The sequence below is a fragment of the Paramormyrops kingsleyae genome, chromosome 3, assembly GCF_048594095.1.
Source record: "Paramormyrops kingsleyae isolate MSU_618 chromosome 3, PKINGS_0.4, whole genome shotgun sequence".
Taxonomy (NCBI): domain Eukaryota; kingdom Metazoa; phylum Chordata; class Actinopteri; order Osteoglossiformes; family Mormyridae; genus Paramormyrops; species Paramormyrops kingsleyae.
The window spans coordinates 40558951-40585689 of record NC_132799.1 but is presented as its reverse complement, the minus strand read 5'-3'; the positions used below and the strand labels follow the sequence as shown (position 1 = coordinate 40585689).

Here is a 26739-nt window from a genome sequence, read left to right as displayed (position 1 = left end):
TAAAGCGTACCTACATGTCTGTACCTAAACCACTCTACCAAGAAATGAAAGCATATTTGCATGACCTGATAGCACAGGGCTGGATCAGAAAATCAAGCTCCTCCTACTCCTCCCCGGTGGTTTGTGTCCGAAAAAAAGATGGCACTATGCGCCTCTGTGTAGATTATAGGGATCTTAATTCAAAGACACATCCTGACCGCCAGCCCATACCCCGAGTCCAAGATATTTTAGATAGTTTAGGAGGTAACTCTTGGTTCTCCCTCTTAGACCAGGGGAAAGCATATCACCAGGGGTTCATGACTGAGGACAGTAGACCACTCACAGCTTTTGTGACCCCCTGGGGTCTTTATGAATGGAACCGAATACCTTTTGGCCTAATGAATGCCCCAGCGGCGTTCCAACGCTGCATGGAGGAGTGCCTGGAGGGGCTGCGTGACAAAATATGCATTCCTTACCTAGATGACACATTAGTCTTCAGTAAGACGTTTCAGGATCATGTAAATGATGTCCAAAGAGTCCTGCAACAATTGAGATCTTATGGCATCAAACTCAAGCCCAGCAAATGTAACCTGTTTAAACGTGAAGTCCGTTACTTAGGGAGGATTGTCTCAGAAGAGGGCAGCAAAGTCGATCCTGCTGATTTTGAAGCTGTCAGGGCACTAAAAGATGCCAGGCCACAGAACGTTGGACAACTCAGGAAAATTCTTGGCCTACTTACCTACTACCGTCAGTACATCAAGGACTTTTCCAGAATAGCTTCCCCTCTGTATGATTTGCTCAAAGCCAAACCAAAGGAGGTCTCCATTGTTTCTGCTACTGACAGAACAAAGTCCAAACGGAAGAGAGACAACCATGGAGTGCCATCAAACCAACCAGTCTCCTGGACTGAACAACACCAAGAGATACTGGAACAACTGATTGACTGTTTACTCCATCCTCCAGTTCTTGGTTTTCCTAATTTCACTTTGCCCTTCATCTTACATACCGATGCATCACAGCTTGGTTTGGGAGCAGTATTGTATCAAAATCAAGATGGCAAATTAAGAGTGATCGCTTATGGTTCTCGAACTTTAACAGCAGCTGAGAAGAATTACCATCTCCATGCGAGTAAGCTGGAGTTTCTTGCTCTAAAATGGGCAGTCTCAGAAAAGTTCAGGGACTATTTGTACTATGCCCCAACCTTTACTGTGTTTAGCGACAACAACCCTCTCACTTACGTCTTGTCAACCGCAAAACTGAATGCCACCACCTCAAGGTGGGTCGCAGAGTTAGCAGACTTTCATTTTACAATTAAGTACAAACCAGGGAGCGCGAACGGTGATGCAGATGCCTTATCTAGAATGCCCCTTGATGTGGAGACATTTATGAAGGAGTGTTCTGAAGAGCTGTCATCTGATGCCATTATGGCCACAATTCAGAGTGTCTGTATACGAGAGGAATCTAAAATGGGCTGGTCAGTGGCTCTGGCAATTGCAGCATCATCAATGGAAGACATGTCAGCAATTGAGTCGGTTACACCAATTCCCACAGAACAGCTAAAGAAAGCACAACAGTCTGACCCGGCTATTCGCGAAGTGTTAGATCACAAGATTTTAGGTGTCAAACCACCAGCTCACGTTTTGAAAACATACAGCTCTAAGACAAAATGCTTATTCAGAGAGTGGGATAAACTGACATTGGCTGATGATGATGTGATGTACAGGATTACCACGACTCGCAAACAACTAGTCTTGCCTGAACAGTACAGACTAACTGTGCTGCAAGAATTGCACAATAACATGGGACATCAGGGCCTTGACCGCACACTGTCTCTCATTCGTGATCGCTTCTTTTGGCCCTACATGCAGTCGGATGTAGAACATTATGTGACTAAAGCTTGTACCTGTCTTAAACAGAAGAAGCCTTGCCGTGACACGCGAGCTCCACTTACCAATGTGGTAACAACACAGCCGTTTGAATTGGTGTCTGTTGATTTCCTGCATCTTGACCAGTGTAAAGGTGGATATGAGTATATACTTGTTGTTGTCGACCACTTTACTCGTTTCGCCCAAGTGTATGCTACTACTTCCAAGTCTGGGAAGACAGCTGCTAATCTCATTTTTAACGACTTTGCCCTGAAGTTTGGATTTCCAGTCCGCATCCACCATGACCAAGGGGGTGAGTTTGAAAACCAGTTATTCATGCAGTTAAAGACCATCAGCGGTGTTGATGGTTCCCGAACGACGCCATACCACCCGATGGGAAACGGCCAGGTGGAAAGAATGAACAGGACATTGTTGCAGATGTTAAAAACTCTGAACAACACACAGAAATCAAACTGGAAGGAACATTTGAACAAACTAGTATATGCTTACAACTGTACAAGGAGTGAAGTGACGGGCTATGCACCTTTTTACCTTCTTTATGGGAGATCACCAAGACTTCCTGTTGACGTACTGTTTGGTTTGCTCCCTCAGTCAAACTTCACTAAACAGCACGACTATGTAGAAAAGTGGAAACAGGGCATGGAGGAAGCATATGCCATTGCAAGCAAAAATGCTCAAAGGGCTGCTGAAAAAGGTAAAAGGTATTATGATTCTAAAGTCAGGAGTACAGTGCTACACCCAGGAGACCGCGTATTGGTTAAAAACCTAACTCCAAGAGGGGGCCCTGGCAAACTCAGAAATTACTGGGAGGACAGCATTCACACAGTGGTGCGACAGTTGGGATCAGATATCCCTGTTTACGAAGTGAGGCCAGAGAGGGGGCCAGGACGCTCCAGAGTTTTGCACAGAAATATACTAATGCCTTGTGATCACCTACCTTTTGAAACACCACCAGAATTGTCTTCTAAAACCAAGATAGGACGGGGAAAGAGAGTGCAGCCTGCAAAAGGTCAGGAGATGGATGAAGATAGTGAGGAGGATGATAACCTTAGTAATGTGTTTCCTCAAGTGCACTCAGAATTAACCTTTGCTAAAAACAACCAGGCAGGGACAGAAGTGGAACCTGAATTAAGTTACCCTACTGAAGAGGATAAAGTTCCAGAACAAATGGCATCAGCATTGTCCTTACCTGATGATGATTATTTGAGAGACATAAGTTTGCCTTCTGAGACTGCACCTGATGATCAGTCTGAATCGTTTGAAGATGTTGTTGTTGAACCTGCTGTGCCAACTTACCAGCTACCACAAAGAAACAGACATCCACCAAGGCGAACCACATATGACCAGTTAGGAACTCCCACATGCTACAACATTGTGCCAGTTTACAATGGCCAGCCAACATGGAACCCAGTACCACTATGTACTGTTTCTGGGCTAATTCCATTGTTACCACTGACTCAGCCACCTTACCTTTGGCCTTCACTCATTAATGGGCTCCGACAGGTGTGAACCTATTAGACACTTAACTTGGACGATTGATAGATAGTTTGTGTGGACTTTTACCATAAACAATTTTTGGACTACATGCCGTTTGTGTAAACACTTCCTTCAAATGATGAAAGGACATTTCATTACAAGGTGTAATATACATGCAAATGTGAAAAGGTATGCTGTTGAGGAAAAGTGATTCAATGTCGAGACGACATTTGTTTTCCAGGGGAGCATGTGGTATGTTGGAAATTGGTGTTTTCGTTGAGGTTGCTTTCTAGGGGTTGTGCTGAGTGGCTATAAGTGGGTACATGTTGGAGTGTTGGGGATGGAGGCAGAGTTGTTTTTTTTTTATGCCTATTGCAAAGTTTTAGTTAATTGGTAATGCCTTATTGGTACACTAGGGGGAGGTCACGAACATGTTCCTCATTCAATAAAAGTTATCGAAGAGGAAACATCGCTGGTGATCTTTTTGTGATTTTTCCTCTCCCCTATTCAGGTATTGTAAAGTTGTTTTGTCATTAAATGTTGTCTAAAATGTCAGTACTGGTTGTGGTTCATGTTGTAGTATTTCCGTATGTGTTTTATGTAAGTAAACATAAAAAAAACGGCTAATTGTATCTTAATGCATTAGATACGTGCGTAACTGCTCGTGCTGAAACCGGCGTTAAAGTAGTTAGTGGTGTGTAAAGTGTACTGTGATAGTTTGTTGTTTAAATAATCTCTGTTATTTTGGTTTATTATTTGAATTTACTGTGTAGATATGGCATATTTTGATGTCTTATATTGATCGGTTATTTCGGGGTTAATTATTTGAGTTTAAAATGGCTGCCATCGCTATCGTGCAGCGCTTGTGTGGTGGCCTCGCGCGGGACACTGCCCGTGTACCAGTGTTCCTCATTCAATAAAAGTTATCGAAGAGGAAACATCGCTGGTGATCTTTTTGTGATTTTTCCTCTCCCCTATTCAGGGAGACAACACTCACCTCTCTGACTAAACCTGACTTCTTTTACTGGTATGGGAAAGATTAGCCCACCACATGTGATCTATCAGAATCACACGGGGTCCCAGGGTCCAGTTCAAACTCTTTAATGAACAGTAAACATTTCAAACAAGCTTCCCGTTGCTAGGTCAGTACTCCTGCGTACAGACTTTACTTTGCGTGTGGTTTTCCTATAAAGCAATATTCAACAGTAACACAAATAAACCAAGGTAGTTGAAACTTATATGCAAAATATTACAATATAAAATACAGATGTATGTTATTCTACAACATACTGCTTAACATATCCTTTAGGCAATATTAAGCCCCTGAGCATCAGGCCTTTATAGCCTTATAACTAACTATGTGGTTATCTAACTACTCCACATGTCCATAATTTAGTAAACATTATTATACCAGATTAAACATCAACGCGTTATAGAAGGTTTAGATGGTTTAGGCATAAACAGGCTAGACTTTCTATATTGCTTAACAGCTTCATTATTACCTCTCTTTAGATCGTTAGGCTAACAGAATATGGGCATGGGCAAATTAGCATGGTAACCGTGAGGAAGCGCACTTACTAAACAACCGTTAACTTTTAGCAAAGCGAATAACTCGTTCGTAACTAAAGGGAGTGACAGGGTTCCCGCTGCCGCTCGTCACTCTCGTCATTGACGAAAACGGAACCCATGGTGACGAAGAAAAACGGCATCAAATCGTCACTCTGGCGAATTCAATTTTCAAATGACGAATTTTGAATTTTTGAAAAGTCGAATTTCATTTTTTCTCAATTTTCAACCGTAGCACCCGTAGGGCCTAATCAAAACTGGCCCGGCGCCCCGGACACACGATCGTCTATCATCCATGTCAAATGAGCATAGGCCGTTCTAAAAATAGCAAATGTTATCGATCGGTGTGGGGACATTCTAAAACGCTGGTTTAATGTACCAAAATAGCGACAAATAATCACCAAATTTCGTACACACACATCTGGTCATAAAGACTTTCACCTGACAAAAAATCAAAACCGAAATACAAGGAATATGGACTTTATTTTACGTTAAGTGTTTTCCCCTCCATTGACGCCCATTATAAGGAAAAGGCTTAATGTAAAATAAAGTCCATATTCCTTATATTTCGGTTTAGATTTTTTGTCAGGTGAAAGTGTTTATGACCAGATATATGTGTGAGAAATTTGGTGATTTTTGGTGGCTGTCTTGGTACTTTAAGTTACATTAAACGCTTAACGTAAAATAAAGTCCATTTTCCTTGTATTTCGGTTTTGATTTTTTGTCAGGTGAAAGTCTTTATGACCAGATGTGTGCGAAATTTGGTGATTATTGGTCGCTATTTTGGTACATTAAACCACATTAAGCGTTTTCACATTAAGCGTTTTAGAATGTCCCTCTCAAAGGTACTATGAAACACCGGGAAAGTATTAGCTTACCTTATATATATAGTAATTAGAACATTATTTCCGAAATGCGTACTATACATCATGTTTTCAGCACGCAAATTTTTACACAGTATTCACGATTCTCCCAACCTTATCAAGTAGACTCGTGACTCGCCCATGCCGTTAGTTGACCAATCACAGTGTGGCTTGTTCCAAATATGGAAGACGGGATTCCCCATGCTTTGTACCCGGATGTACATTTTAGTATTTCCCCGCCAAGCTAGCACCTGTCAGATGAGTGAATCATGTCGAAACAGCCTGGACTTTTAGCATTCGGGTTCTCTAAGGCTGCAAAAGGTGCTGATAACGGTGCACCTCGCACTGAACGGTCGTGAGTTTAATGATTAATTTATTAAGAAACGGCGAGAGAGTGACTAAAAAAAACGGATGCTGAAAAAAAGTGAAGAATTTGATTAGTAGAAGCAAAAATACAAAGAAAAGTGAAGAATTGAAATCAAACTCCAGGGGGAACCCTGGAGTGATATCAATAATAGCCAACAGGTTATATTATACAGCACTTACATTGTATTTACGCACACCGATGGTGAAGGACAGACTATCCCGCGAGGCGATTGTGGGAGCACCCACTCCAGGCACAATGCAACAAGGAAGTTTGTCCGTGCCGCGCTGCATGCCTAACTCCGCAATGGTCCAAACCAACATACACTCACCTAAAGGATTATTAGGAACACCTGTTCAATTTCTCATTAATGCAATTATCTAATCAACCAAACACATGGAAGTTGCTTCATTGCATTTAGGGGTGTGGTCCTGGTCAAGACAATCTCCTGAACTCCAAACTGAATGTCAGAATGGGAAAGAAAGGTGATTTAAGCAATTTTGAGCGTGGCATAGTTGTTGGTGCCAGACGGGCCGGTCTGAATATTTCACAATCTGCTCAGTTACTGGGATTTTCACGCACAACCATTTCTAGGGTTTACAAAGAATGGTGTGCAAAGGGAAAAACATCCAGTATGCGGCAGTCCTGTGGGCGAAAATGCCTTGTTGATGCTAGAGGTCATGATTCAAGCTGATAGAAGAGCAACTTTGACTGAAATAACCACTCGTTACAACCGAGGTATGCAGCAAAGCATTTGTGAAATCACAACACGCACAACCTTGAGGCGGATGGGCTACAACAGCAGAAGACCCCACCGGGTACCACTCATCTCCACTACAAATAGGAAAAAGAGGCTACAATTTGCACGAGCTCACCAAAATTGGACAGTCGAAGACTGGAAAAATGTTGCCTGGTCTGATGAGTCTCGATTTCTGTTGAGACATTCAAATGGTAGAGTCAGAATTTGGCGTAAACAGAATGAGAACATGGATCCATCATGCCTTGTTACCACTGTGCAGGCTGGTGGTGGTGGTGTAATGGTGTGGGGGATGTTTTCTTGGCACACTTTAGGCCCCTTAGTGCCAATTGGGCATCGTTTAAATGCCACGGCCTACCTGAGCATTGTTTCTGACCATGTCCATCCCTTTATGACCACCATGTACCCATCCTCTGATGGCTACTTCCAGCAGGATAATGCACCATGTCACAAAGCTCGAATCATTTCAAATTGGTTTCTTGAACATGACAATGAGTTCACTGTACTAAAATGGCCCGCACAGTCACCAGATCTCAACCCAATAGAGCATCTTTGGGATGTGGTGGAACGGGAGCTTCGTGCCCTGGATGTGCATCCCACAAATCTCCATAAACTGCAAGATGCTATCCTATCAATATGGGTCAACATTTCTAAAGAATGCTTTCAGCACCTTGTTGAATCAATGCCACGTAGAATTAAGGCAGTTCTGAAGGCGAAAGGGGGTCAAACACCATATTAGTATGGTGTTCCTAATAATCCTTTAGGTGAGTGTATATATAACATTTCATTTACAAAACATTTACTCATACCAGTGCAATTTTTATAGCAAACTAATCTCATGATTTTACTATGTTCAAAGTTCCTAATGTAATTTGCAATGATTTATTATAATAGCTGAATATAATCACTTAAATATCGGAGACCATTATTATTTTTAGTTGCACTTACCGATGGCTAGGTGGAGTCTGTGCCCAAAACACTGCAGACAAGTCCAGCTGTTGAGCTCCAATGCCTTCACCATATTGGTCCCACTATCTGTCGTCATACAGGTCATGTTTGCTTCTTTCAGTCCCCAACATTCAAGCTCGTCCCTAAGATCTTGCGCTATGAGCTCGCCTCTGTGTTCTTGTGGAAAATATGTTGTTTCTAGACACGCACTGCACAACTTCCACTCATGAATAAAGTGAATCGTCAGACTTAAATACGGCTCTGACGTACGGCTAGACCATAAATCAGCCGTTGTAGCAAAAAACTTTACGTTTTGAATTTTATTTTGAATCTTGCTGCGGCACTCTGAATAAAGCTGTGGAATGGCAGTGGAGGAAAAATATTTGCGACTGGGTATTTCGTAACGTGGATCTACGACTTTGAACAGTCTTTTAAAGCCCTCATTTTCCACAGTCTTTATAGGAATCATGTCTTTGGTCAGGTAAAATGTCATGGCATCAGTTATGTCTTTCCAGCACTTGCTCGTTCTCTCATACGGAGTTCCTTTCTGATATGTTTCTTTCGTTAGAGTTGTTTGTTTAAGCCTTGTCGTTTCTGGCTGCTTGGTTGTACCTGGTGATGTATTCGTGTGGGGTCCTTTTCAATTTGACTCTCTGCATATTCTTTCGGGTGCTTTCTCTTGAGGTGGTTAAAAAGGTTCGTTGTGTTGCTATCCATCGTGCGAATCTTATCATTGCAACATTTGCAAATAACTGTTGTTTGCGCTGTGTCTGTTAGCAAAAATCCGAACCATTTCCATATTACAGAAGTTGCATTTTTTTTTAGGAACCAACTCCTCTGTGTTTCCCTCCATTGTCACTGACTCCGTCACTTAATCTCACTGAATTTACAAGCAACATATACGAGATTGTTAACCTGGCACCGTCTATCGAACTGCTAAGGATATAACGTGTTGTGCACTATATATGGCGATACAACGATTTTTCTGAAAAAGTGGATCGTGCAGTAATTTTGATCGTCCACGATCAAATATCGTGTTATCGCACAGCCCTACGTTGGAGTCCGGCAGGAAAACTGTCCTGCTGTGCTCGTTGCAGGATGAGATTCTCTGCTCCTCTGCAATCCTCTGCTGTGGGGGATGTAGTTCCAGCTCCATGTAGAGATTTAACCGTGACTTCCATAAGATCTCTGTAATCTTTAAACTGGCTTGCATCAGGAACTGATGGACCTGAAGGTACAACTGTGAGGCCACAAAGAGCTGCCTTCCTTAATTCCTCACTGTTGGTAGGGGTAGGTAGTGTGAGAGGTGGTTCTGGCCACTGATCTGGGGTCTTCTGAAGAAAAGGAGGCCCTTGACCCCAACGGCTCCGTACTGTTAGCTCTGATAGTGGCTTCCCACGTGTGATATCATCGGCGGGATTATGGGCTGACTGCACATAATGCCATGACTCCCCATCAGTAAGGTCCTGTATTTCAGCTACTCGGGTACCTACAAACACTTTGAAGTGGCAGGATTCTGATCGTAGCCAACTGAGCACAGTGGTGGAATCTGTCCAAAACGTAAAGTCCTTAATGGGAAGGGTTAACTCCTCTTGCAATACCTTTGCCAGCTGGGCCCCTGTCAATGCCGCACACAACTCTAGGCGAGGGATTGATTGTTGTTTCCTTGGGGCTACATGAGAACGGGCAGTGATAAAGGAGACCTCCACCTCGCCATTGGGACTCTCTGTGCGGAGGTATGCCACTGAGCCATATGCACGCTCAGAGGCATCGCAAAATACATGGACTTCCCTCTTATTACTAGGGGAGTCCAGATCTGGATTAGTATAACATCTGGGTATGGTGATACCCTTCAAGGCTGGGAGCTCATTCTCCCACTCTTTCCTTGAGTGGAGTAAATCTTCTGGCAGGGATGGATCATCCCAGTCTCTCTTTTTATCCCACAGCATTTGCACTACTACCTTAGCTCTAGTAGTGTAGGGCACCAGAAACCCGAGAGGATCATACTGGCTAGCAAGAACTCTGTAAATGGCACGCATGGTGACTAGGCATGGGATGATAACCGGTTTCAAGGTTTACCGCGGTTTGAAAAAGTCACGGTTTCAAAACCGCAAACAAAAAAAGTTATATACGATATGTGCATTTTTTGTGTCGTCAAAGTGAAAGCGCAGGACTCCCTACTAGGTTGTGTGTGCGCGTACCTGCAGCGAAAACAATGCAGCCCCTCCCCCACCGGTTACTGCTGGCAGGCGCGTGTATGTGATTGTGCACGTGGTCCGCAGTCAGTGAGACTCAGCAGTAATTTAAGTTCAGGATGGCCGAAGGAGGTGAACCCCCACAACTTTTCCCCCCGTCAAAAAAGACCAAGTCAGCGGTGTGGGAATTTTTTGGGTACCGCAAAAATTCTGATGGCCACGGCCTGGAAGAGGAAGGTCAACCGACATGCAAGTCAAGTTTAAAAAGAGTCGCTGCTAAAGGAGGCAATACATCAAGTATGATGTCTCATCTACGGGAGCACTATCCAGCACTCTTCGCTAAATTCAAGGTGAGTTGTTAACTTAAAGCTGTCTTGAAATGAACTTTTGCAAACATCTAAGTTACAGAGTCAGATAACACGGCTAATTAATAAACATTAGCTAACATCAACTAATTTCCTCCTGCACGTTACTTTACACTGCGGTGAATCTAGCCGCTCTTCAGAAAGAAGCGGTGAAGCCAGCCGCTTCTTTAAGCGCGGCTGGCTTCACCACTTCTTTCCGAAGAGCGGCTAGATTCACCGCAGTTTACTTTACAGAGTGGGGAATAGCAGACTATATGTACTAACGTTACGTTTCTGTGATTGAACATTAGTACAACAATTAAGTCAAGGTGAAATCACGTCTTTGCTTTTTTCCATTTAGAAGGATTTGTTTTTGAAAATTTTATTTATGTTTATGTTGATTATTGTTGAGCTGCAGTAGAGTGAGAGCTAAATTACAGAGTAACTGTGACTCCTCCCCTAACTGTTCTCGATGCAAGGTTTCCTTGATCCGACTTTACTATTAGGCACGACGACGACCGACATTTTCTGCTTTGGATTTGAAAGAGAACGTGCACTGGATAGTAAAGTAAGTATATTTTCAAAGTCTTAATATTCATTTTCATAATATTCACCTCTGTTTTGAGCACACGTTTTTTGCATATTACAGAGATCGCGTTCTCATGTTAACTTGAGAACTAATTAAATTAGGCCAGGTTAGAACTAAGTTAGGCTTAGTAATCTTTAAAGCAAATAGCTAACATATAAATTACAAACGTTAATTGACCTCAGTGAAACTAGCTAACATTAGCAGCCTTATAAATGTTTGTCCACAAAACTATTGTGACGAGCGGCTCGAGTTGTGCACCGCATGTACTTGACTCGGTATAGAGTTAAATAATTGGATTGCTGGAGGCCATTTTGATGTGCATTATCCCTGTTCGAACATACTGTAACTGTGGGGACGTAAGGTATTTTCAGCATTTACAGGGGCTAGTTCGGTGTTTTTTTTCTGTCAGACTCTACAATGTCGATGTTTCAATTCAAAATTCAGTTTAAGAATCATTTTTGACCACCGCGGAGCAGCGTACGATAACTTGTTTCTCTACTAACTGTTCTCCTCCCAAAGTTTAGTTTATCCGCCACTGCTGTTAGTCAAGGCTATCTACCGCTGCTGCTTATATTATCCCAATTCGGACCATATTCGGGAAGCAATTTATTTTCAGCAGTTACAGGGTCTAGTCGGTGATTTTTATCTCTTTCTGAATCTAGAATGTTGGTGTTTCAATTCAGAGTTCAATTTTTACAGACATTCACATGAGAAACAGTTACCTCTGAAAATAGCTATTGAGCGCCCTGCCTTAAGATAACTATTGGACAGTTATTACATATTTAAAAACACATTAGTGAACAAAGATTATTCATGTTGTGTAGAGTACTCATTAGGCCTGTTGCGATAAACGATAAATCAGTTACTTGCACGATAATTAAAATGAGGTCTATCATTTTTCCTGCTGCGATCATTTTCACTTGCATGCTTGTTTGTTTTCGTGTCTCTAACAAATGGGAATATCGGCTCTTTTTAGCAAACCGGCTCATTTGTCTCAGCTCACCAAGAAGAACCGGCTCTTTCGGCTCTTTATAAAAAAACCCGCCACTCTCTTCGTTTAACCTGAGGCTGATTAGCGTGACCTGATTTCAGCTTGTTAAAAATAAGACACCGTCTCGTGGGCGGGGTTTTTCAGAAGACAACGTGTTCTGGTCAAAGTCGTTCTTAGTGTTTAGGCAGCTCAAAAACCCAGACAATTCTATAAACATTAATAAAACGGCTCTTTAACAGGAGCCGGCTCCCATCGTTCACTAAAAAGAGTCGGCTCAAAGAGCCGTCTTGTTCGCGAACGACACATCACTAGTAATGAGGCGTTAACTCTCGTGTCAGTGGGCTCTTTGCACGTCAGCTTCCGCGTTCATGGAAATACGGCTCGCTCATTTCCGGTCTGTATTAGATTTGCTAATATGTTAATTGGACTAATTCTCAATAGCTGAATAGCATCCTATCAAAGTGGCATGAACAGATAATCAGACAATTGATATGGTTTATATTTAATGCCGTTTACAGGACTTGCCCAAACTTATGATCAACGACATACATCGCTTTTGTAAATCCTTCTCCAAAGTACCAACGAGTAAATTAGAGAATTAGAAGGTTTAAGATGTTTGCCTTGTCTTACATCCACGGATACGGATACATTCGTTCAACTTTTGTGGCTGGCGTTAGCCGTAGCTTACGCTAATAGACGTTACTCCCGGACAGTGATAGTGTATGCATGTTGCAATTAAGTAACTATGAACATCCCCAGTCATTCTAGCGGAGAATGTTTAACTTAGTATGTTCTATATGTGCTTAAGTACACATTGCGTTAATCTGTGTTTGCTATTCTTAGTGTCAAACGGGAACAGGAGAGGTAGCTGCTTCAGATCCTTGAAGAAGCACGACAAACATCGTAGTGTAAAAGTATGACAGCACTGGTACTTTGTCAGAGTTCTAATTAAAGCTGTTTAATATTCAGATTTGTGTTATATAGACTCATCAAAGCTTATGATAAACCGCCATAAAACGAGCCACGGAGATGCTGCAGCGAACGCTTCCAGACAATGTTGTGAAAATACGCTGTATAAATAAAATTGAATATTTAGGTACAGTATTATACTGTATTATATAGCGTATTTTAATTATACACAGTCCAGTAATTTAATTTGTATAGTACTGTCATTTGAAAAGCGTTTGTAACGGTTGTACTATATTTTGCAATCAAAATTAGTGACACTGTCCGTTTTATTACCTATTATTCATGTAAGAAATATACACGTGTCAGTTAGACTGAGACATGAAGAAGAAAAAATCGGTTATGATGATCATCCGATTATAATTATCAATTTCACCCAGGCAGACGTGTTCAATATAAACGGTAAAGTAAAGTGTGGCAATAAATTATATGAAACGTGAGTATAAATATGTTGGATTTGCCGAATTTCCCAGAGGTTTGCGTGGAAACTTAAAACTCGATTGTATTTTGAGGACGTGGTGCACTTAGGAAATTATTATTATTATTTTTTGTTTTTTTTTTAGCTTCTGAAACACAAGTTTATCCTTTCTTGCGCTCAGTTACTCAAACCGGAAGCAAGTGAGCCGTATTTCACACTGGCGGATATGACGTCACTGCGATGTTATTGTTTATCGCAATAATTCCTGAGACAATTTATCGTCCAGCAAAATTTGTTGTCGTGACAGGCCTAGTACTAATGAATGTTCTTTTCTTCATGTGACTGTGAGTGTTATCCTTATGTTTAACTTTGTCTTTTTGGTTCCTTCAGGATGCAAACCAACAATGTTGTCAGGGTGAAGTTCAAAGACAGCAAGAAATATATTTTTTCTTCAAAACCATTTACATTTCAGACGTTTTTGGAATGTGGTAAGAGATAAACCTTAACATTGTTAACATCATTAATACTTTTCCCTCTTAAAAATATTTTTAATAGTAATATATTAAGTGCATGATTGTATCTTATGGGGTCAAAACATAACTGTTATAGTTCCTTTGGCATCCCTGGCCTTTTTCAATAAACCTTTGCCATTGGTTTATCTTCCTTCAGTTGCCAAGAAATTTGATCTTCCTACAATGGATGTTAAAGTCTTTGATGACACGAAGACAGAAGTTGATGAGGAAGCATTCGAATATCTGATGACGCGACCAGATCTTGGTGTTCTAGAAATTTTCATCCCAGGTACAGCAAGCCTTGATGGTAAGTTGTTTAAAATGCTTATCAACTTTTGTGTTTATTCTGAGCAATATTCACCAATTTACCTATTTGCATAGTAGATTTGCTAATATGTTTATTGGACTAATTCTTAATAGCTGAATAGCATCCTATCAAAGTGGCATGAACAGATAATCAGACAATTGATATGGTTTATATTTAAGATTCTTTAAGCTCAAGCTCATTAGGAGATACTGAGGGCACATCAGAATTTGGTGATGTAGCAATGTTGATTAGAAGTCCTCCTGAAAAAAATGAAGCTGAGGAACGTCGTCTTGCCCAAGTAAGGATCACCAATCTTACCTCTGAATTACATCTATATAAAATGACTTAAAAATTAAAGATATTTGGAACTATATACACCTGTCAGTTGTTCATTTCTCAACTCTGCTCAATATTGCATCATTCCCCCTGCAGATGATCGAAGATATTCTAAAGAACAGCCCTGGAGGCGAAAGGGTCATAAACGAATATGCTCGCACTAAAAGTCTGTCAGATGCTCGAAGACGTGACATGGTGAAAATCTTGGTAGCACATTTGACAAATGAACATGGGTAGGTTGTTCATACAGTACTTTGTAAATTGATGTTAATGATGTCATGGGTTATAATTGGTTTTGGTTTGTGTGTGTGAAGAACAAGCCCGTCCCGGCGTATGAAGGAAGAATATGCAAAGGGAATCGTCTCCCTATTCCCAAACTTGGCTGACCCCAGGAGAAAGCTTGGTTATGTAAGTAGCTGTTGCCTCTCAATCTTTTTGATATTGCAGAGTAAAGACTATCTACATTATAATTGATATGGCATTTATTGCTTTAATCGGGTGTATAACTACTGGGTCTGTGTATTGTCCTGGTCATAGGAGCATTATTACAATGCAACAGATGGAAGTGGATATTTGGCATGGAGAATAAAAACCCTGCAGAAAGAAGCATCTCAGGGACGGATGAAGCACCAACGGGAACCACAAACAGGTGCAAAGATGTTTACTCAATGCTTTTATTAGCTTTGGCTAATATTTATTAGGCTCTATTAACTTTTTTAATTTTACAAATGAATAAACTTGCTTATTTTACTCATCTTAATATTTGTGACTTGTCTTTGAAGTATTCTTTTGTTCTAAATTGGGTAAATTTATATGTCACTCTGGGATATATGTATGTCTTACATGTTATTTCCTGAATTTAGTTTTGGTTTGAATGCATTGTGCTTCGGAATAAAAAGGAACTACAAATGTGGTTTTCATATTGTCTTAAACACTTTCAGGTGGGCCAACTGCTGACAGACATCCATACAAAGAAGACAGCTGCTTGACTGATGACCGTCAGTGTCAGGAAGCAATTGCCCTGATGAAGCATACAGCTGATGAGGCAGTGGTGAAGGAAAAGATGAGGTTAACACTGGCCTATCGCCAGAAGCTGCTGCATGACCCTGAAGAGTCAACTGATATTCTATCAATTTTCCCACGATTCCTGGATATACCAGGCTTGGTATGTTAGACTTAAATTCATTAATCATAAATCATACAAATATGAAATAAATTGCTGTTGTTGTTCTACAGTAACACAGACTAATTAGATAAACAGTCAGTTCCTACTGTGGTTCCTACTTGAATTTTCTTTGGCAGGTTGATCAAGATTTTGGACTTCTATTTGGTGATGCGACTTCTGCAAAGTTGTTGGAGAAGTGGTCTACCAGCATAAAACCAAAGGTTATTGCACAGAGCCGTGGCCTTACACAGACTTGTGAGCTCCAAGACCTCATCCAAAATGCTGAAGCCACTGTTGAAGTTGAAGAAGGTAACTATATTGTGGTATATCTTGGTTATAATTACATCCAAAGATGCTTCTCCTTCATTCACTTTGGTGAATGTAGCCTTAGCCAGGAAGAGATGATGTCATCAGGCGGTATCCAATGATCATTGGGTGTTTCAACCCTGAACCGCAACACCCTCAACATTGGTGGGTCAGCAGTGGTGGCCAAATCACTGCCCATCAAGTCCCCCTGGCTTCCAGCTAAACTCCTCTCTCCTGCTCCATAACCAGCAAGAAGCTCTCTCTGCTGCCTCCCCCATCCTGCGAACAGTCATCTTTCTCTCCCTCCCCGTCACCCCAATGGCTGTAAGCATCCTCCATACTGACTGGGCGGGGAATCCTCTACAGCCGACCTCGACTGGGAAGAGCCATGCCTGCCAACCTTTCCCCCTGCAGTTCTGCAAGAGATCCTGGTATTTGGCGCTCTTTCTCTCAAACGCTTGCTCACAACCCTCTTCCCATGGGACTGTAAGTTCGATGAGGATGATCTTCTTTGCCTCTTCAGACCACAATACTGCATCTGGCCTCAGGGTTGTCTGGACAACCGGAGGGAATTGCAATCTTTCCCCCAGATCTACCTTCATTTCCCATGATTGGGCCTTTTGCAGCAGATTGGTTCTTGTGGTTACTGTAATTGGTGGTTTTTGACCCGCTCTTACAAACTTAATTGATGGTATTGCTCTCCCATTTAGTTGATGTTTCTTGCGTCTCTCTTGCTCCAGGGTGTTAGCGAGTGTCATGAGCACCTTGTCATGGCGCCACCTGTATCTACCTTGGGCAAGTGCTGTTTTACACCCTGACAGGATGTGCGCCATGGTACCCCTGTCCCCACAAAGCTTGCACAGTGGATCCTCTCTCAAGCCCCACTTGTGCAAGTTTGTCGGGGTTGGGAGTGTGTCATACACCGATCTTAACAAGAATGAGATACGGAAAGGTTCCAATCTCCACAGATCTCCCCATGTGATCTTTCTCTTGGGTAGGTCCCACTTGGTCCATGCTCCCTGGGACGCTAGCTCCACTGCCCTTGCCCTTCGTCCTTCCTCCTCCAGGTTCCGTACCTCCTCCTGGATCATAGCCCTTCTATTCTTGGATCCAACCTTTCCCCATTGCTGGATATGGGAAGTTCCAAGACCCTGTCTTCCTGTGCACGGCGTTCCCATGATGTCACGTAGCTTCAACATACTTTCAGCTTGTGCAACAGCTGAGTCAGCTGCCCACTTACGTCCTGACCTTGTAAGAATACCTGCCTTCCTGATTTGTTCATCCTGGGAGTCTCTATATGTCATTATGACTCTGCACTTTGCTACCTTAAATTCCTCCACCACAGATGACAGCGGAAGTTGGAGCTGCCCTGATCTTATGTAAAGGCCTACTGAAGTGAAGCTTGGAGGAATTCCCAGCCACCTCCGGAGATACTTGTTGATCTTTCTCTCCACTCTTTCTACGCTTGTCATGGGAACTTCATACACTGTTAACAGCCACATGAGCCTTGGCAGCAATCCATGTTGGTAAAGCCATGCTTTGAACTTCCCCGGGAGCCCTGAATTTTCGATCTTCCTCAGCCATTCCTCTGTCTGCTTCTCTGTACTGCTGATGTTGTTCTTGTCGGTAAGTGTATCATCGAACCACTTCCCAAGGCACTTAATTGGATTTTCCTTTATCGATGGTATTACCTCCCCTTGCACATACAGCGTGACTCTGTTTGTCAGTTTGCCTTTCCTGATCACCATGTACCTGGATTTCTTTGGCTTAAACCTCATTCTAGCCCACGTTGCCATGTGGTCCAGAACAGTTAGTACCCACCTCGCCTCCACATGGGTTGTGGTCGTCACAGTAAGGTCGTCCATGTAACCTCTTATTGGGGGTTGTCGGATGCCCGATTGCGTTTTTGGGCCTCGGGCTTCCTTGCCAGCAGCTGTTATTATGAGGTTCATTCCCATGATGAAGAGGATGGGGGAGATTGTACAGCCAGTTACGATCCCTTTTTCCAGGTTTTGCCACTGGGTGGTAAAGTGGCCTGTCTTGAATCGTAGCTGGATTCCGCCAAAGTAACTGATGATCAATCCCTTGATGTGCTGAGGTATGAGATAATGGTCTAGTGCTGCATGGATGAGGGCGTGAGGGATTGATCCGTAGGCATTAGCCAAGTCCAGCCAAACAACGGTCAGGTTGCCGTTGCTGGCCTTGGTCTCCCGGATCATCTGACTGAGAACTCCAGTATGTTCCAGACATCCCGAGAAGCCCGGGATCCCCCCTTTCTGGATAGCGGTGTCAATGTATCCATTCTCAGTCATGTATGAAGTCATCCTCTTAGCCAGTACAGAGAAGAACATCTTGCATTCTACACTTAACAGTGAGATTGTTCTGAATTGGTCGATGGTTGAGGCGTTCTCCTCTTTTGGTACGAAGCAGCCTTCTGCCCTTTTCCAACATGCTGGAATATTGCCCTTCTTCCAAATCCTCTGGAACAGCTTCCATAGCCTGCGGAGGAGCTTTGGGCACTTCTTATATACCTTATAGGGTATGCCACTTGGGCCGGGGGCAGAACCTGACCTGGCCTTCTTCACCACCTCTTGGATTTCCTTCCAGGATGGTTCGCTGGTGTTGAGCTCCTTTACAGGTGTATCAATACTGCCAATATTTGGGTTGGCATCCAGGACCTGGTTTCTGAAGATGTCATTGTGGGTTTCTCTCAAGAATGCCTCCACGACTTCTCTGGGGCTGGTCAGCCTTCCACACTTTGCTTCACCCAGTAGGGTTCTGGTGAATCGGAAGGGGTCTTTGGTGAACTGAGATCTTTTGTTCTCCCTATCCTTCCTTCTTTTCCGAGTGCTTTCTGCTCTTCGGAGTCTGCAGAGGCGTTCTCGGAGTTGATTCGTCAGGTCCTTGATGCCTTCTCTTTCGTAAACCGTAGATCTTTTGAACTGCTTATTAAGCGCCTTGATTTCTTCCCTTAAGCGGTGGATTTCTCTTTCTCTTCTGCTTGGTTGGTGTACAGCCCTGATGTTCACCTTCTTATCCTCCAATCCGAATCGCTCCCTTGCCAAATTGTACGTTATTGTTGTGAGAATGTTGACTTTCTGCTCGGCTGTCCCTGCTAGTGTGGCTTCTAGCACTTTGTCGAGATCTTGGTCTAGTTGGTTCCATTCCTTGGTATCGCCCATCCTGGGCCATTTAATTCGCTCCCTCGCAGGGTGGGTTTGGCTCTCTGGGGAGGTATTGGAAGAGTCCTTCCTGAGGTCTTGAGGTGACACAGGTGCTGAGAGATCTCCAGGACTATGGGGTTCTTCCTGCCTGGAGCTCTCCTGCGTCTCACCAGGTGCTACCACTGTGCGCTGCATCTGTGACCCCTTCTTTCCGCATTTGGTCCTGCCTTGATGTATTCTAAGGCCTTTTGTGTTCTTGCAGATTTTTCCGCAATGACACTTTGCTTCCATAACTTCCCCAGTTAACGTTGTTTGGGTGAGCTGTCTCGTTATCCGTGAATCCGTTGTCCTAGCCGTTACCTTTGTATCTGTCCTGTTGAGTCGCTCATCCTCCCCCCCTCTCGGGCGACTCTGGGGGTATTGCTTCGTATAACTTTCTGTAGCTTGAGTTGGTGCCCTCTTGCGAGTGCTGTGCATGAGGTTGCTAGCCTAATACACCCACGCCAGTCTTTCCTGGAGGTCATCTGTCTCTCCAGAGTCACCGAACTTCCTCGGTTGCCATCCAGCCTTTCCTGGAAGTCACTGGTTGCCCAGAGGTTCATGGTTATAATTACATCCAAAGATGCTTCTCCTTCATTCACTTTGGTGAATGTAGCCTTAAATTATTTAAGAGGAAGTTATGCATTCATGACAAGCATTCAGATCTACAGTGTTAATTGTGCTCAGAAATTTACCCATTAGACATGCATGATTCATATGCAACACAGACTTGTAATGGGTAAACAGAATTAAAATTACCTGTTTCTCTAACATTTCTACTCTGATCTTTTAACAAGTGCCTAGGATACAGGAGTTGCAGATTTAGAGTTTGAAATTTTCATTTAGGAGTCTGAAAAACAAAGGCATGGTTGCTATGTTGTAGATCAAGTTTAAGTGTATGACCTCAAAATGAGTTCAATATCTGTAGAGGTTTCACCTAAATTCATCCACTAAATTCATCATCTGTTGTCATTAAGACTAGGCCATGAATGTGCTCTTAATACTGAATCTGTGTGCAGTATAAACTAAAGTACTGGAGTGGTTAATGTATTTATACCGATCATCTTCCAAGTGAAGTTATGCCAAGTTAAAGTGAGTAGGAGGTTATGCTCAACCCCTTTTACCTAAAAACCAAAAACTGTTTTTTTTTTTTTTTTTCTGTGTCTCTAGGTTGGGACAGTGACATGTCTTCCATTCTGATGCTGGTTCACCTTTTGCCACCCTCAAGTCAAGGCCGCAAAAGACCGGGAAAGATCTCAGCAAGACAAGCATGTGATCGCCTTGTGAAATTCATCAAGGTGAAGCTACTGATTAAGTAGATCAAATGACACCATTTCATAATGTTCAGTCACTGTCTTACTTTGAACTTGCTTATTTCTCAGACTTGCTTAATTGTCTTAAAGATCACTTGTCCTCAAATTGTTGGTCTTGTGCTACTCTTTTCTATTTAGCACATACTTAATATGATCTTGGAAGCTCTTGGAAATACTGTACGTAATACAGAAACTTTGGTGGAAGACCTCACTGTATCTTTATTCATGCTGTATATTGAGTTTAACCGTTAAGTCACATTGGAACTATTGTGTTTTCATTCTTTCACAGACTGGCACCAGTATCCAAGGGCACTTGGATAGCATTGGAGAGAGTCTGCAGCCGTATTTACTTGCTGTTGGGCCGAAGAGAAGTAGGGTCCATTCTTGGTTTATTGTATTTGACCAACATGCTCTACCCTGTAAGGCTTCTAATTCACTGGCCTGTGTTGATGAGCTTTTCAAAGCTCACTATGTTTTTGGCACCTCATACTGTCAGGAATTGATCAATGTGTATAGCTTTCTGCAAACAACTGTCTATGATATAGATGTTGAAACCACCAAGGTGAATCCCAGAGTGGCTGAGTTGAGAACTAGAATGCTCCAGTGAGCAGATGATGATTTGTTTCATTTGTAAAAAGGGGCATGCTAATGCCAATACCCTTATAAAGCACTTTAAGTTATTTCATGGCCTTTGTCCAGGAAAAAATCTCAAGTTAAAATGTGCTCAAAGAGGTTGTTTACATGTTTACCATAGTTTTTCTGGATTACGAAAGCATCTCAACAAGTGTTGTGCAATTGACAGTTCACGCTTCAATTCTGGTGAAAGCTCATCCACCGCCAACTCCATTTCATTAGATGATGTAGGTGTTTTACCAAACGAAAATTCACCTTGTGAATCTGAGCTCCTAAAAAAATATATAGTAAATAGTTGTGCAACAGTGGTAGCTGAACTTAAAGTTGCTGGTGTCGCAGAGACCACTATTAACTATGTTGTTGGTGCTCTAGAAGAAGTGATTGGAGACATTCATTGTGAAACTCAAGAATCTGTGAAAAGCAGCCTATCTTTAGAGGAGCCCATAAAAAGTGCTGTTGAGTCTCAAATTGATCAGTGTTTTGAAAAAATGCAAAATCCTTTTGCAGCATTAAACACTGAGAGCAAGAGAATGAAGTATTTTTCAGAGAAATGGGGCAAAATAGATCCTGTTGAATATGTTCTTGGAACAAGATTTGCGACACGGCGTAACAGGACAACTGGAACTTTTGCCCAAACAATTGTTAAGGATAAATTTGTATATATACCAATTCTTGAGACATTACAGTCCATTTATAAGCACCCTAACATTACAGATATGATGGTAAGAGATTCACAACAAAGACCAGATTGTCTTTATGACATACAGAATGGAGAATTCTTTAAGAATCATGCACTCTTCTCAAAACAAAAACATGCATTTCAAATTCAGCTTTTTTTTGATGAATTTGAATGTGCAAACCCCCTTGGATCAAAACGAGGAATACATAAGTTAGGAGCTATCTATTTTACCCTTAGAAATATTTCCCCTAAATACAACTCGTTTGCGAAATATACATTTAGTCGCTTTATTTCATGCACAAGATATCAAAACATATGGGTTTGATAAAATACTAGAGCCGCTTGTCCGAGATGTCTCAACACTGGAAACCAATGGAATTCAGGTTCCTTTGTTTGATCATACAGTTTATCGAACTATTGTCCAAGTTACTGGTGACAACCTTGGTATCCATTCCTTGTTTGGTTTTGTGGAATCATTTAGTGCTACTGTAGGTACTGTTGCCGCTTTTGCTTGCTAGAGAAAGAAGACTTTCAGACAGTGTTCAGTGAAGATAGTCCAAAGATGTCAGTGCGAACTAAAGAACTTCATGCTGAACACTGCCAGGCAATGCAGAGCAATCCCAGCCTACCTTATGTAATGGGAGTAAAAAAGTCTTGCCTTTTAAATTCGTTGCACTATTTCCACACCACTGCCAATTTTTCGGTTGATATTATGCACGACATATTAGAGGGGGTTGCTCAATACGAGATTAAATTACTTTTTCAGCACCTGATTGAAAATTACACCACATCAGCAGAAGTGAACAGAAGAATTCAGAGTTTTAATTATGGCCCCATGGAACAAAACAACAAACCTCCTGGTGTAGAATTAAGAGAGGGTTCCAATGACTTGGGCTTAAATGCCACTCAGAGCTGTTGTTTACTACGTTATCTGCCCATCATGTTTGGAGATCTTGTGTGTCCTAATGATCAGCACTGGTATTTGTTCATTTTATTGCTTCAGATAGTCAATATTGTGTTTTCTTCAGTTATATCCACTGGTATCACCATTTATTTAAAACATCTGATTGTAGAGCACCACAGTTTGTTTAAGCATTTGTTTCCTGATAAGAACATGTTGCCAAAGCAGCATTTTATGGTGCATTACTCCAGTTGTATGCAGAAAATTGGACCACTGATACACTGTTGGTGTAACGCTACGAAGCTAAGCATAACGCTTTTAAAAAGCAGCTGAAAAGCTTTAAAAACATAACGAAAACATTAGCAAAGAAACACCAGTGCCAAATGGCTTATATTTGGCAAACATTTGATCCAAATGACTTAAAATTAGGCCCCGGGAAAATGGTCCCTTTGAATGAAATGGAAGTTGGCGCTAAGGTGGCTGAGACACTTAATGTGCCTACACTGTAAAAAGCTCTTCAGGGGTGTTGTCTATAGGAATTAATTTTTAAAAGTATATTTCTTCCAATAAATTGATTCCCTTTTCTTTTTGAATTCATTTAAGTTTTACATAAGTAAAAAGTGTGATTGTTTTTTGTAACTTATTACCTATCAAAAAATTGTTTTTTACTGACCTTCACAATAAGTTGCTTCTACAAAACTCTATTTAAGTGTTTATATCCAAAGTAAAACGTCACGACCCGCTCACGTGCTGCAGCAGAACAACGACATCGTTGCTCATTGTCACCTGTACCGGACCAGTTTCGGATTTCTTTGGGGTTTTTGGGGGCTTTATACAACGTGCAACACATGTAAGCAACTATTTACATCGCATAAAGTTAGATTTTAGCTGAATGAGCACGCATTTATTGCACTATAAAATGTAAAAGCGTCACCAGGTTTCAGACAGTAACGTTAAGTTTGTCAGTTTTGCAGGCGCCATGCGGCCGTACCAAAGGTCTTGAAATTAACATTAATCTTAAAACAACTATCGTTAACGTTAACGTAGGATAGGTATATGTGAGATATATTGCCAGATTATGTTTCTGCTTAGTCTGGGTACTTAAAAAAAACATCGCCATTTTGTTTGTCTAAGGAGTCTAATAACGTTAGCCTCCGTGAATGTGAATTATTTTGTCTCAAATCACTCGTCTTAAATGTTCTGCCTCTTTCCGAAATAGCTAGCAAAACACTAGTAGCATGGTCTCTCATCCTCGTACATGTGTCAGTTAAAGCAGTGGTCCCCAACCACCGGGCCGTGGACGGGTACCGGTATTTCATTTTGAAAATCCTTGTATTTTGAAAGATGACCGGATTATTCTCTCGGATACGTCTCGCGCGCCATTACAAGAGCAACCGTCTCCCCGGTCCGCGAAATTTTTTTTTGACCGCGGTGATAAAACGGTTGGGGAACACTGAGTTAAAGGTTATGTTAACTGATAGATTTGTAGTCACAGTTGTTGCCCTTACATGATTAAAAAGATGAGGACATTATATTTTTGACGCTTCTCTCTGCAACGTATCATAAAAATTTGTATATGGCAGCTGTTATAGAGTAATAAACGTTGGAAACGAATACCTCTCTTTCCTTATTAATTTAAAGTTATGGCAATGTTAACTAATTATTTCAAGTGGATTGAAGAAATTGTCTAAATTAATAGAGTAATAGAGTAAATTAATTAATTAAAATCAAAGTTTATTTTTTTATTTTAAATGTTACTTATTTTAACTAAGTATGATTTGGTCAATATGCTGCTCTTTGTCACAATGGTTAAACTCAAATGTTTTGCTTTATATTGTACACTCTACTTAATTTTTTAGCATACAGTAAAATGAATAATACTGGTTTTTACCAAATCAAAATAACAAGAAGTTCACTAAACTTACAAAAAGTAGTTGGAAAATGTTGCCTTAATTTTTTTGAGTTGAATCTAAGTAACAGTTTTTACAGTGTATGTGGACTAAGGTCCTAAATGTGAAATGGGTCAAGCACTGTGGAAATACTTATCGGTCAGGGTTGGCGGCTTGTGTTCAAGTTCAAAATGACATACCTGTATTTCATGTAATCCAGAATATTGTTATTAAAGATGAGCACGTCTTTTTAATGACAACTGCACTAAAAACATTATGTTTAGATGAACATATCCATGCTTACAAAGTTGCACATACTATAGAAGCACCTTATGTTTTGGAGATTAAGGATATTTTGCACCACAAGTTGTTTGACATTCTGATGTCTTATGGTTGTGATTCAGATTTGGTTATTGTACCATATAGTTTCATGTAATTTTTCTTCATCTCCTCTGTGATATTATCACTATATTTTTTATTCCTTTTGTATTGTTTTCATTTTTTTTTTTTTTACGATCACAACAAGATGGCACATTCACGATGACAAGTGAATTAAGTGTAAGTGTAATGCTTAAAGAGGAGCTTGAAAAATAAAATTGTGAAATGAGTAAACAGTTTGTTGTTGATTTTCAGTCTGAAAATAAAACCAAGTTCTTCATTTTTAAGGCTTTTTGAGGGTAAAATATGAATTCAGAGTAATTCAGAAGAATAACTCTGAATAGAGTTAGTTATTCTTTTTAGTTCACTCGTAATTGATGATAAACAACTCTGGAGGGGAGGTAAATTAAGGTAGAGCAAACTTGAATTTCCCCTGAACAGAGTTAAAAAGTAGAAGAGTCAATTTCTTGTAGCTCTAAACTGAGTAAAATAGGACGAGAGTTGATTTGAAAATACACTAAATAGAGTCAAGTATCGCAGGAGAGAGTAAAATATTAACACTACTGTACATTGAGCATAATCCATCCATCGTCCAACCCGCTTACCCTACTGGGTCGCGGGGAACCGGAGCCTATCCCGGAAGCAATGGGCACGAGGCAGGGAACAACCCTGGATGGGGGGCCAGCCCATCGCAGGGCACACTCACACACCATTCACTCACACATGCACACCTAAGGGCAATTTAGCAACTCCAATTAGCCTCAGCATGTCTTTGGACTGTGGGGGGAAACCGGAGTACCCACAGGAAACCCCACGACGACACGGGGAGAACATGCAAACTCCACCCAAGCAGAGACTCGAACCCAGGTCCCAGAGGTGTGAGGCAACAGTGCTAACCAATGCACCACCATGCCGCCCTTGAGCATAATTAACTCTGGAAAAACAATTGACCCAGCATACTCACTAGGGAGCGCGCACGCAAGGCAAACATTCGGAAGGCTTTCCCATCACTGCTAGCAACACTAGGACCATCCATCAGCTCTGCAATACGTTGTAGTGCCAGCTGGTGTAGCTGTCCATATTGCTGATTGAGTGCTACCATTGTATCAGTAAAGGGATAACGTGAGTGACTGCAGGAATCAGCAATTAACAGTGCGTCTTCCGATTTAAGATGATCAACAAGAATCTGATACCTGAACCTCTCTGAGGCATCACTGGGAAGATGATTTTCTAGGGCAATTCGAAGGCGAGTAAACTCCCGAGGGGAAGAGTGAGCCATAACTGGAATAGTAGGGGTGGGCCCCCGATACATCTGCTCCCGTCCACCGATTGGACTTGTTGTTTGATGTTGGAAGTAACGGTGCTCAGGAGTGATGCCACGCCTTGTATGGTCACGCCTTGTATGGTCACGCCTTGTTTGGTCACGCCTTCTTGCTGTGTTGTCCTCTTCTGCAGAGTAATGCCCTACTGATACACAATCATCACTCCTTCCTATTACTCTCTCCTGCTCTAGTCGCAGGGCTAGGTCCGATGGCGTGGGATGGGAAGATGACCTGACCTTCTGCAGCTCTTGTAACGCAGCTCCTAGGTGCTCTACCTGCCGCCGCAACTGCTCCATCTCCAAAACACTCTGGCGACTGAGTTGCTCTAACTTGAACTCATTCTGCCTACTCTGCAGAAGAAGTGACTCATTCTGATGCTGCAGCCCTTCCATAGATTTGAGCAGGGCCTCTTGATCCTCTCTCAGTTGTTCATTCTCCTTGAGCAATTCACTT

The 26739-nt window shown here is 41.8% G+C and overlaps 1 protein-coding gene across 1 annotated transcript; it reads left to right on the top strand.

Annotated features, from left to right (window-relative positions):
* The first annotated feature begins 7801 nt into the window (after positions 1-7801).
* LOC140588317 (uncharacterized) lies at positions 7802-25198 on the top strand. Its single transcript, XM_072710292.1, has 12 exons — positions 7802-10384; positions 10858-10946; positions 13733-13830; positions 14012-14161; positions 14341-14459; positions 14594-14730; positions 14812-14905; positions 15035-15146; positions 15439-15662; positions 15800-15971; positions 20342-20469; positions 20774-25198. The coding sequence occupies exons 3-12, from the start codon at positions 13734-13736 to the stop codon at positions 21089-21091; spliced, it is 1551 nt and encodes a 516-aa protein (XP_072566393.1). The 5' UTR covers positions 7802-10384; positions 10858-10946; position 13733; the 3' UTR covers positions 21092-25198.
* The last annotated feature ends 1541 nt before the right edge of the window (positions 25199-26739 follow it).